General features: G+C 35.9%; 1 protein-coding gene across 3 annotated transcripts in view; it reads right to left on the bottom strand.

The window, feature by feature from the left end:
• Window positions 1-439: 439 nt before the first annotated feature.
• The window catches only part of LOC135200165 (phosphatidylserine synthase 2-like), a 180,857-nt gene continuing 167,775 nt past the window's right edge, over window positions 440-13,521 (bottom strand). For all 3 annotated transcript variants that reach the window (XM_064228523.1, XM_064228526.1, XM_064228524.1), the window contains one exon: window positions 440-8,478. In XM_064228523.1, the coding sequence (XP_064084593.1) occupies window positions 8,334-8,478 (145 nt within the window). In that variant the 3' untranslated portion in view covers window positions 440-8,333. The remainder of the gene's footprint in view (window positions 8,479-13,521) is intronic.

Raw genomic sequence — 13,521 nt, forward strand, 5'->3', positions numbered from 1 at the left:
ACTGAGACTGCCCAGGGGTGACTAATTGAAATCTGAACGAAACAAAATGAACTGTGGGTCTCTCCTCACCTCCCCTTGAGCGTCAGACAACTTGTTGTATCATAAACCATTCTATGTGGGTATATATGTTTTTCTCCTCATTATTTTGAACGGGCCCTTTTGCACCAAATATTTCGGCGAGCACTGTGGATATTATTTTACTAGATGCACTCTTTATTCCCTTAATAAAGACATTCTGCCAGCGTCTTCATTACCAAAAAATATAATGCACCAACACACTCAACTGTGGATAAAACTGGCATTCAAACAGTTTATACAATGAGGAATAATGAAGTGGTTGGCTTCACTTACCAGATCAAATTCTGTATTCCAATAGGACTGCCTGTACTAGTTTCATATAGCACTTGCTAAATTCCATAAGGGTAAACATATCAAATCCTCAGATGCATACCATTTATTTTGTGGATGGAATATGTCAAATAGAGAAAGGATAAGAGTAAGGAATTAGGAAGAATACAAAATTTGGGTTAACATTTCAATGGTGCACAAAATGTTAGTCCAGTGTTACAGTAGGCACACATTTATACTGTCGAATAATACAAATAAATGCAGTAGATGTGAAATTTACTTATGAGCAAATAAGGCATTATTATAAAATGAAAAACCTGTTAAAATAATCAGACAATATTAACAGGTTTTGAGCATGAGCAGAAACATTTTATTTTGGAGATAAATGCTGATCCTTCTCTATTACTAATATTAACAACTCCAAGATAAAATCAACAATTTTCACTGTTCAAATTGCCAACTATTATGCCACCTCCAATCATTTGTAGCCAACAAGATAAACCAGCAAACCTTTGAACTAGGGATACATACATTATGAATAGTATTAACAATTTCTCTAAATATATCTGGTTTAAGTTACAGTACGTACTAACAAGATAAAACAATTCATTAAGTCTTCAAAATGCTTTGAAGGATACAGATTGATATGAAACTCGGCAAGATTTAAGATAACTAAAAGCTGCTTGATACCTAAAAGCATCATAAAACTTCACTCTGCTATGTGGACTGGCATCTAAATTCTGTATTGTCTTCATTTAAAAAAAAAAAATTTCAGAGGAAATATGTCTTTTACAAAATCAGATGTAAAAAGTTGATCTTTAAAGATTCTAAACAATTTCATGTCAGATTAATAACTCCTAAGGTTTTCAATTAGTGTGCACATCAAAGGTTAGTCTTACCCAAGTTTTAGAACATAATTTCACATTAGAGGATTGCTTCAAATCCTACTGGAAAAGAAGCCGGCAACATCTAAAAATAACAGGTCTAAAAATGAGAAGGATTCAGCAATCATACTCTCCTTGACAAAAGTACTTTATTTCTCATCAGGTGTCTATGGCATGCCGTATATTTTGACAATTTCCTACAACTTTCAAATTGACCAAACAGTTCAAGAGTTGCAAACTTTCCTGTCCTTGATACATATGGATGCACCGATGTACCAACTTGAACTGCTACTACAAAAATGTATACTTCTCCCCTCAAGTGTTCAAAAACTCCTGCAACTACACTTAAGGCATTCATTTGTGTTCTGATGATACCTACTCCTTGTAAAACACAGAATCAAAACCAGTCTATGCTAGCTTTTAACTGTTTTGATAGGTAGTTACCCCTATTGAACAGCATTGGATAATGTTTTGGGTAGAAATAAAAATTTTAGCTTTTTTAATGAAAATTTTAAACTATGCAATTACTCTTCTAATATATTTCTAGAAATGCAACATTCCAGAAATATCTCCGTATGTATACACAGTCCCCGGCTTACGACGTTCCGAGGTTACAACACTTTTCAATTATATTTATCAGAAAATATTTCCAGGTTTACAACACGTTCCAGGGTTACGACACTTACAATGCTGATCTGGCAGAAGAAATATGACTCCAAAAATGCAAAAGAATCAATATTTGAAGTTTTTTATGGAAAATGCAATAAGAATGCAGTTTACATAGTTTTTAATGCACCAAAGCATTAAAAGTAAGGTTTTCTTAGGATTTTTGACAATATTCCGGCTTACGATAATTTTCGGCTTACAACGCGTCTCAAGAATGGAACCCGTCGTAACCTGGGGACTGCCTTATATACATATTTCTTTAGGCTGGATTCCATCAACTTCTTGCTTTTTAATATACGAGTACACCTCCAATACAGATACAACTGTGATTTCTATAATTTAATTCAATATTCAATATTTCTTAGCACAAAGAAGTTGATACAAAGTGCAATCAAATTCAGACTCTTTTTTTTTTTTTCAGGAGGCATGTGATATTTCTACAATTTACCATTACTTTAGTTTGACCCAATATCGGTTGAATCCAGTTTTTAATATTCACACAGATAGTCTGATGAAACCAAATGATAGCCAGACTGCACTGTTATAAAAAAAAAAAAGGATACTGTAAAAATATCCCAAATAAGAAGAAAAAGACAGATAGATATATGTGTAGTAAAGAAAAGGACAGATGTATATATGTGTAATAAGCTATCTGGTGTATTGAAGTTTCCATTTAACTACCCACACATGCATTTTCTTGGATAACCTATCACAGGTAAGTTTGTTGTGGTATGTCTGACTTATAGGGAATTTAGAGTTATGACTTTCCTTCATTTTTGTGATTATTCACTTAATTAAGCTGTGGGTGATCCTAGAAATCAAACCAGACAAAAAACATTTACAATACCGGGTACTATTAGGCATACTTACACATAAGAAAGACAATAATGTGACCAATGGTAACATATCCTCTAAAATGAAAACTTGGTAAATGCAAAGTTAAGAAGTTATACAAAGAATTCTTCCTTCAAAAAGCTTTACAAATCCTTTGAAAATACCACTCAACAAGTTCTGAGTGTTACTGTAATGCCAGATATAAAGAATTTGGTAGCTTTCTTTCAAAATGGCAACTGACATTAAACATTTACATATATGTACATATATTAAATGTCAAAAGAACTTATAAAATGTATTACATCCATCAACATCCAACAACACTAATTATAACTGTTAAAGAATAAATAAATAAAGTACATGCAACAATAAACTTTATCCCATCTCAACATATGCACCTTCATCCTCAATCTTGAGATCATAAGTACAATAAATAAAAAATCTTGGAGGGATCGGAAGTGACTGAACAAAGCCAACTAAATCAGCCTTAAGACTCAAACCTGCACCTCTAATCCTCCTGAAAGTGTCTAGGCCTCTTGATTATCACATTGGATTGCTGCTTCTTCCAACATCTTTCAAAGCAACTATTCTGTCACAAGATATGTTTAACAACATCCAGTACAATAATAGTACTGCCTACTGTTTTCGGTCCACTTCATGCATGCAATTATGGTATGGAACAAGCAGGATTTAACTTGAAAGCAATACCCCAAAAATTTTGTTGTCAGTTTAAGTACAGATACAAACTAAACTTAGAAGCTATTTTTTTCATATATAGATTTGAAGCAGTTTCCCAGAGATGTCCAACAAAGATTTCAGTCTAATACCATTTGTGGTTCTGAATTAGAATAACGTTGTGATACTGGAATTTGTTTCAAATCAGAAAATCAAAAATAGTCAAAATGCATTCTTGTAACTTAAACGTCTAGCACAGATGAGTACTATAACCACATTTCTTCCTATAAATTATGAAGCTGACACAGCCTGACCACACACAAGAGCCTATGGCATTGTTTTACAAAAGAATGCTTCAAAAGCATCTTATCTTGAGTACTCTGACTTTCTTGTCATACAAGCAGAGGGGAGCCAGGAACACTCTACCTTAGTCTACAAACATCCAGATACCAACAGGCCTTCACAGAAACTACAACTACAAAAAATACAGTTCCCTAAAACAGCAACATTAGTAAGAGTAACCAGTTGCCTACCCCGGCAGGAAAAATGAACTGAAATAATGGAATGTGTTGGCAAAAGGATGCACATAGAATAAATAGAGTCATTCAAGCGCACTGGCTACTGATGAACATGTTCTCCATAAACAAGTGCAAAACAAAACAGGTAAGAAGACATTTGTTACAGAAGGCAAATCCCAAGTTAGATCTCCCTGTCCAAGAATAAAACCTGCTTGCAGATCACTGACTGACAAGAGGGATGGGACAACAATTTCAAAAGGAGAGCATCACTTGAGCTCAGAGTCATTTTAAAACTACTGTAGTATTTTCATTTCTGGCACCATAAGTTTCTTCCCCTTCAGTCAAATGATTTCAATTGTAACAGGAGGCTTTTATATAAGAGCAGAGCAGCAACATTTTTACTATTTAGGACAGAAAGAAACAATGTTCGGAATGAGACCATTCTCACTGTGAAAACCTGTGTATTGCTTACATTTCCTCTAAACAGTTTTAATTGAACTTTTCCACCTTGAATGGTTACTTTGAATATGTGGGCACCAAGATTTCATCTGTTATCCCTGATTTGAAGGGATATACAAATGTACAAAATGATTACCCATTGCAAAATACTGTGCTGTACTCCTACAGTTGAAGTTTGAACAAGACATAGTTGTACTTGAGTGTCAATAGTATTAAGCTCATCTATAAGCAAGGGCAAAAAGAGCTTTATGGTTCGTTGTTTGCACAGCTTGCTGCTGCTACCAATAAAAAGCATTTGAAGTGTAATCTACCTATTTCATCCTCTAAAAACAGCAAATATCTTCATCAATAATATACTGTAACAACTAAGCACCTTTTCCTACAGATAAACAACTAAGGGATTTGATCATTCAATGATGGCAGAAGGTTTTATGTGTGCTATCAATCCTAATGTTACACACAGAAAAAAGTGACATGCCTTTATCAAGCTAGCAACATATAAACTTACTGTGAATACTCAAAAAGGTTATAATGTTTAATTTAAAATTAGAGTAATTTGATCGAACTAGCAACAGATAATTTCACTCAAATATTTTGAAGGTAACATATCAACTGTCTACCATAAAATCAGACAACTTGCTTCTCTATAACATATCTATGGTGATACTAGATGTTCAGAATACTATATGCTTTGAGAGCTTTAGCAACACTTAAAAGGTGATATTTAATCTGCTCACATTCCTAAAAATATACAGTGGAGTAACAAAACAGAAAAGATGCCAAACAAGAGGCAAGTTTCCCCGCTTTATGAAGTCTGAGTCCACTTTCTAACAGAGAAAGTAGTCATTATTAATTAAAAGTGTTACAGGTGAAGCAACAATCTTTAAAAAAAAAAAAAAAAAAAAAAAAAACTTTGGGGACTTGTTAAGTTTGGACGGTAAATGTGTGTAGAAAAAGCATGGCAACATAAATATCATCTGTTTCATCATCTTGTAACATACAGCATCATTGTATTGTCAGTGATGCTTCCATAGTTTTTATCATTTAAGACTTAAGATCACCTTATGAGCAATTCAGGATATATACAGAATATTTTTATATAGTTTTCTTTCTATGTATCTAGATATATATATATATATAATATATACATATAGTATGTTATAAAAAAGTGTGGAACTTGATCAAACTTCTGATCATGTTATAATATCTGTGACATGACTTGACATGTGCTGATAAGTTGTTATGGATCTTCCTATTTGAATGTTCCTCAAGTTTGTAAAAAAAAAAAATAGATTGATCAGTTACATGCATAGACATACCTCTTTTCAAAAGCAACTTTCCATAGGTGACAAACAGCAAGTTTTAGTGAAAGATAGAAGACCAAAAGTATTAAAAAAAAATAGCTTACAAACACTTTCAGTCCATAAAAAATTACTCTTAACTATGAATGTCTCTTATCACAAGTATAATATTCTGTGTACACACATGTAAGTCATGTCACTTACATAATTCCAGTTTCTTGAATGTGACTCAACATCACTGAGTACAAAACTCTTCTAAATGCAAGGAATTTCATCACCACTTCTTACAAAATTCTAAAGTATTTAAAAACAGTTCCTTGGTATACAACCATTATTTTACAAAAGCCTTTAACCTTCCACTGTAGCAAAGAGTGCTGTCTACCATCAAAACTTGCTACCTGGTAGCCAATGGCAAAAGATCAAAATGACCCTACATACAGAAATGCCACTAATTACTTGCCTTCCTGAGAGGTGGATACTCCATGTAAAACAGAGATCTATTGCTAATATTAGACAGTCTGACAAAACCACTGCAATACCATAACCACCACCAAATGACTTCCTTTATATTTTAAATCAGACCTGCCAACCAGTTTTCATCCATTTAGTATTTCTAGTAGTAGTACTCCATTAACTAACTGCTCCTCCGCCTTGAGTATTAGAGGTCTGGATTAACTGATCCCTTATAATAATAAATCAACCTTGAGTAAAAAAAAAAATCCAGATTCTAACATTGTTTTGCACTTTTCCTAAACCAATACAACAACAAACATGCTTACTGAACATAAGCCTCATCACTAGAAGGATGAGAGGAACAGAGGCACAATACTCAAAATGCTTAAGTAGGGAAAAGATTGATCATAAAATGCTTCATTAAGTCAAGCTGTATACAGAGCCTGAACTGTACCATAATTCCTACAAAACACATACAGAGACCGACTTACGACTAACAACCCAGAGTCCAAGTTTGCAGAGGTGACAATGGTAGGCTCACTTCATATGTGAGGACAGACTTCCTTTCTTGATAATGACAAACTTGCCTCCTACACAAAGTGGAAGTTACATAATAGCAAACTCCAGAAGGGGCTGAATGCAGGCCTGATTAAGCTAAACTTTTAAGTCTGTCTTCCACTAAGTTTCAATGAGACTGCAAAGCCAGATGTGTATGATTACCGAGTGGTGGCGACAGACAAAATTTCAAGGAAGAATTATTAACACCCAGTAATTTCTTTTAAAAGATAACACCTTACATTTAAGGTGAGAAATGGAGCAGAATAAAGTTAACAATACTGGACAGCAAACAGGAAGAGAGACATGAAAACCAATGCTGAGCAAGTGAGCAATACAGCCAGGAGTCAAACTAAAAACTGCCCTGCGCATGACTCTGTGGTTGGTGTCCACTACAAGAACTTGGGATGAATGTCCAAAGCGGTATCCATAGAGAAGCAGAAGGCAACTTACAATGTGATTGTAGCGAACTTAGAATGGGGTAGAAGCATTCTGTAATGTCCGTTTGATACCCACCTTTACTGGCTTCTGCCTTTTAATGTTCATTCATCTCATATGGTTTCTTCCACCCAAAGTCCTGCTCCTTTAACTTTCTCGTCATCTGATTTTATCACCTCATTTCAAAACTAATATTTCAAGCAAACAGTATTTAGAGATGCAACCCAGTCAGGTTAAATATTTTAGGGAAGGTAACCTTAACTCACTGCCCTGGATAAATTATCTAATGATATTAGTAATAATAATACTTGTAAAAATAATAATGATAGATGATTATGAAGTGCCTGATACAACACTTGATATTCGTACTTAGTACTTGTACTGCATGTCATCAACACAGTACATGTGAAGACAAGCTCTTTTGTGACATACTTAACTGGAGAAAGCTCCAAATTCATTAATATTATATATATTACATAAAATTTTCAAAATATTGTATATTAAAATCAAATAAAATGGATTTTCTCTACTCCATTGTATACTATATTAGCCAAAAATACCAACAATACAAGAAGTTAGGAAGACAAGTAGAAGCACACGCTTTCACAGAGTGCTGTAAATCGCCAGATTTAAAACCTTTATTTTAGTGACACTTCAAACTGGATAATGAACAATCCACCATAATTCTTCAGTGAAAGGCTTATGCAAAATAAGTAGGTGTACACTGAGTGTTGGAATGCACAAAATACCATTCCAAGTAAAAACAACTTCACTAACTCTCCTAACAAACTAGCAAAACATAAACAGTTTTTATTTCAACACCTCTCTTCTTACCTTATCCTTCCTTGGAACAATGAACATTTCTTGCCTTAGGCAAATCAATCTTCATCAACCTCTCACATACTTCTTCATGCTGACAGAGGGGCCTTTAATAGCCAAAGATCAACACTTTTGTTCTGGTTCTAGCTGACTACTTGTGTACAAATCCAGTAAGTTTTGCATTAAAATAATCTTCAGCCACCATCTCACACAGCAAGTATAAAACAACCACTAAAAAGTTCATAGTCTCATCGCATCCAGTGAGAATCTAACAACCATAGTTTTGACTTGTCATCATTTGTCACTTACCCTGGAGTGTAGGACTTATTTTTCAAAACATCAATCAATTCAAATTGAGTCTGACCTTAAAAACCATACCAGGATCAATCCTCTTTGCTAGTAATTTGACTCAGTTTATCTAAGAAAAACTGAGGAATGAATCTTGACTCTGAGGGGCTAAGTTTAGTCTCAATTAACCTAACTTGGCTCCAGTGGTCACGACGACGCTCAATATCCTTGGAATCCACTCTGAAAATGTATAAAGCAAAGTTACTGTAGAGAATAGAAATCCGGTTACTTCAATGAACAATGTAAAATACAAAGAAGAAAGCCTTTTTCAAAATGATTATCCTTTTCAAGGACATTTTTTCTTACTTTTGATGCTTACCTTTCATTTTTTAGGGATACATTATTATACTGTAATCTTTAAGATTCATATTATCCTAACAAACTTGTAATTAAATTTGAAATGAGTCAGACTTTCCTAAAAAGGACGAACCCAATAGAGAGAATTTTTTACCAGCTTTAAAATCTAATAAAATGACAGATGGACTGTTACAGCTAATCATTTACAAGAACATTTGTGTTTCATAGGTTATGTGCTCAAAATAATACTGATTAAATCTGATAAATCAACCCAACTGCTATAAACAAAATATCCAAAAATATATCTTTTGGTATTTCACAGTCAGCAATGAAGTTCTCATAAAATTATCAAATTATACTTTTCTGCTCTAGCATAAGATAATTATAAATCTTATGAAGTACAGGTAGTCTCTCAGTTATCAGTGATTTGGTTTTATGGTGCTAGAAAAAAAATTGGTGATTTGTGGTGCCACAACGGGCCGAGTTCCAATTATTAGCCAATAACCGATTATTGGCACCATAAATCACCAAGTTTTGGTTAATGGAGGTTTTTGCCTATCAGCACACCCCCGGGAATGGAACCCCCGCCAATAACTGGGGACTGCCTGTATCTTTTTGTTTGTACTTGCAATACCTTTTTAAAGATTAAAATGACAAATTTTTAATTAATTTGTATTTTTCATGCTAACAAACCTCCTACTTTGCTACAGACGATACAGGATATAACAATGAAAAACCAAGTGGTTAATGAAGTGAAAACAATTCCTGTCACAAAAAAAGTTCTTGACCAAACAATTCCCGTCACACAAAAATTACCTTTTTATAACAAAGTTTTAATTATACTTATCCAGTAATTAAATAGCAAAGATAATCAAATTGCCCCTGCTCAGACCTCAGTACCAACAAATAACCAAAAAAGATGGTTACCTATGAATTTTCTTCTAGCCTAATCTTTCCTATACATATGCAACAATCTTACAATCTACCAACCTGTTCATGTTCCTTGGTCTCAGTATAGTAATCCAGCTTCAGACTTTGAACACCACCACAACAAGACTTACAACCCATAAATTCCTATAAGACAGAAAGCTCTCTCCTAACAACCAAACACCACATCAGTCTCTCCTGGTCTGTCTGCCCTGTTTGTTTACCTTTTCCACTCCACACTGCCGCCATCTTGTCTTCTATGATATCACAATGCACCTTCAATACATTAAGACATTTTCTAAAATCAAACATGTTTCCCATACACTGAACAACACCCACATTTCACTGATACAGAAAATGAAAATAAAATAACACTAACTAAACTGATATATAATCAACATATTCATAAAAACCATCAACACCCTACCAAAGGACCCTCCAGGTACTTCGTGCCTCCAGGCTTCCCAACAATATAAACACCTTATACAATGGAGAAAAGATTTAGGAAGAGTTGTTTTCTACACCTCCTTTCTCAACACCAAACTATCTGATAGAAATGGACCCAGGGTACTGCTTTCATCATACACGGTTTCAATATGATGAAGATAATGTAATGCAAAAGTAAATTTACATTTCCAAAATGTAGATCGTAATACAGTGGTCCCCCCATATTCGCGGGGGATGCGTACCAGACCCCCCCATGAATAGTTAGAATCCGCGAATGTTTGGAACCCCTATGAAAATGCTAAAAACAGCCTATTTTGTTAGTTAAAACTCAAGAAAAACCCACTAAAAATTTTCATAATTGGTTTTTTAATAGTTTTATCACAAAAAGTGCATTTTATGATGAAATTCATAAAAAAAACCCAGGAATTTGTGGATATTTATCATAGAAAAATACCGCGAATGCGCGAATTTTCCGCGAATAATGCAGGGAAACGTTCCCCAGAGAAATCCGCGAATGTGTGAGTCCGCGAATCTGGAGAACGCGAATACGGGGGGTCCACTGTATTGCTGTGAGAGATAAATTTCTTTTAAAGGCCAACGAAGTGGCTACTGCTCTAATGTCATGAGCTTTTACTTTATACAGAGGTAACACATCCTCCTGAACTGAAGAGAGCGCTTCACGAATGATGATCTAAGAAAATGCTAGAGCATTCTTAGCCAATGGTCTAGATGAATTCTTGACTGAGCACGATAGACTGTAATCGCCACGAATATCATTTGTTCTATGCAGATATTTTCAGGACCCCACAGGACACTGAGTGCTTTCATTATCATTGGTTCCTAGGACTTCCGTCAGACTGTTAATTATGAAAGAATGATGCCATGGATTAGAAGGGGACTCATACATAGCCAAAAAATCAAGGTAATAGGAGAAAATTACATTCCCTTTAGAAAAGCCTCCTCTTCTATCTATAGCATGCACTTCACTGATCCGTTTTGCTGTCAACAATGAAAGTAGAAAAAGGGTCTTTCTAGTCAAGTCTCAAAGAAATTACATGCATGGGTTCCAAATGAGGTTCTGACAACCACTTTAATACTATATCAAGATTCCAAGACAGAGTTGTGGAATTCTTACACTTGGGTGTTAAATGACATAATAAGGTCTGAAAGGTCTGAATTGGAGGACAAGTCCAATCCTCTGTGGCAACAAAATAACCCCAACCTAGCTCTATATGCCTTTATGGTAGAGGTAGAAAGGTTCTCGGCAGATTTTAAATGCAATAAAAAATCAGTTGTTTGGATCACCGTAGTTTGAGAAGAGGATATTGAAGCTCCTACACCACTCTAAAAATCCTCCATTTGTTTTGATAAACTTTGTTCGAAGACTGTCTTCTACATTTAGTGATTGCCTCTAAAGCTGCCTTCAAAAATCCTTTCTAAGAAGTTTCCTGACAGCTTGAAGCCTGTCAGGGCCAGAGAAGAAAGGTTTTGGTGGAATCTCTAGAAATGGGGTTGCTTGAGTAGCTATACTTCTTTGGAGGAAGCAGCCTCAGGAAGTCCACAGGAGGTCTATGAGATAGGGAAACCATTCCTTTGATGGCCAAAAGGGAGCTACCAAAATCATCAAGACATTTTGGTGCATTAGAAACTTGTTCATCACTTGCCTGATCAAATTGAGAGGGGAAAGGCATATAGATCTTTGTTCGACCAGTCAAGGAGCATAGTATCCACTGCCCAGGCCTGTGGATCTGGTACTAGAGAACAAAACAGAGGAAGACGATGGTTTGGAGACTTGGTGAACAGATCCACCATGGGTTTCCCAGAGTTTCCGAAGGTCTAAGCAGACCAAAGGATCTAAGGTTCATTCTGTCGAGAGGACTTGTTTCCAATGGCTTAACTCATCCACCAGGATACCGAGTTTTCCTTGGATGAACCAGCCTAAATGTAATGCCTTTAGCTCCCTCACATTTATATGCGATGACCTTTGATCTTGGGACCATGTTCCTGACACTTCCTTCTTTTTGAAAGGAGCCCCTGTGGCAGGATCACAAGCTAAAAAACAAAAACTCAAAACACAGGTACTCACCGTATACTTGACACGCTCGGGGCAAGGAGCTGCGCTGTCCACTGGATATGGCCTTCATAACCCAATACACCAACAAACAACCAAGGACTACAACCACACAATTCAACAACTACACAACAAAAGACCACTGCACAAACAATCACTAACAACACAAAAGAAATCAAAATGACAAGCTAATACAAAGACAACCCCCTAAAAGCTTCTGGAACACACAACTACAACAGTTCATACACAACAGATACTCACAAGTACAACAAATTTAACAACATAAGCACAACAACTCTACAATCTCAATTCTCTCTCTCTCTCTCTCTCTCTCTCTCTCTCTCTCTCTCTCTCTCTCTCTCTCTCTCTCTCTCTCTCTCTCTCTCTCTCAGAAAACCACAAACACAAACTACACGATCTTAACAGTGACACCAACCACGAAACTTACTCTCTCACTCTCTCTCAACCCTTGAAAACGTGTCAAATCGAACAAACAGATCGTTCCTCCACACCCCCAGCCCAGGTCTGATGCATCAGAGAAGTTCGGGCTGGGGCTCAATGGAAAGAGACTTGCCCTCTGGCAGTCTCTTTTGGAGTTCCACCAAAGGAGGTCTTCCTTTATCTCTCAAGTCACGGGAAACACATGCGAGTCCAGAAGAACTTTTCTGTTCCAGCTCACCTTCAAAAAGAATTGTAGGGTCTGAGATGCAGTCTGCTGAGGGAGATAAATTGCTCTATCGACGATAGGGGGCCCAGAAGACTCAGCCAACTATTGGCTGAACATTCGTCTAGGGAAACGACATCTTATACTTTCCTCAGACATGATTCTATCCTTTTTGGGACAGGAAAAACCCAAATATAGAATCTTCTGACATGGAATCAATTGAGATTTCTGAAAGTTTACAAGAACTCCTAATTCTTGTGTTAACAGGAGAGTCTTCCTGAGGTCCTCTGTGCACTGACTCTCCGAATGGTCTCTGAGAAGCCAATCGTCTAAATACAGGGAGATTCTTATTCCCTGTAGGTGATGCCACTTTGCAATGGGAGCCATTACTCTGGTGAAAACCTGAGGTGCCATCATAAGTCCAAAGCAAAGGGCGCAAAACTGAAACACCCTTATTTCAAACACAAACCTGAGATACTTCCTCGACTTCGGGTGGATAGGGACATGGAAGCACAGTGGACCCTCGTATTCACATTCTCTGGATTCGTGGATTTTTCTCGAACATTTCTCCCATTACTTGCGGAAAATTTGCTTATTCGCGATATTTTTCTATGAGAAACATCCACAAATTCCTGGATTATTTTCTTATATCAATATAATCATAAAATGTACTTTGTGTGATAAAACTATTAAAAAAAAACAGGTATAAAAATTTTTAGTGGGTTTTTCTTGAGTTTTAACCAACAAAATAGGAGGTTTTAAGCATTTTTATAGGGGTTCCAACTATTCGCGGCAGGGTCTGATATGCATCCCCTGC

The sequence above is a fragment of the Macrobrachium nipponense genome, chromosome 26 (genome assembly GCF_015104395.2).
Source record: "Macrobrachium nipponense isolate FS-2020 chromosome 26, ASM1510439v2, whole genome shotgun sequence".
Taxonomy (NCBI): Eukaryota; Metazoa; Arthropoda; class Malacostraca; order Decapoda; family Palaemonidae; genus Macrobrachium; species Macrobrachium nipponense.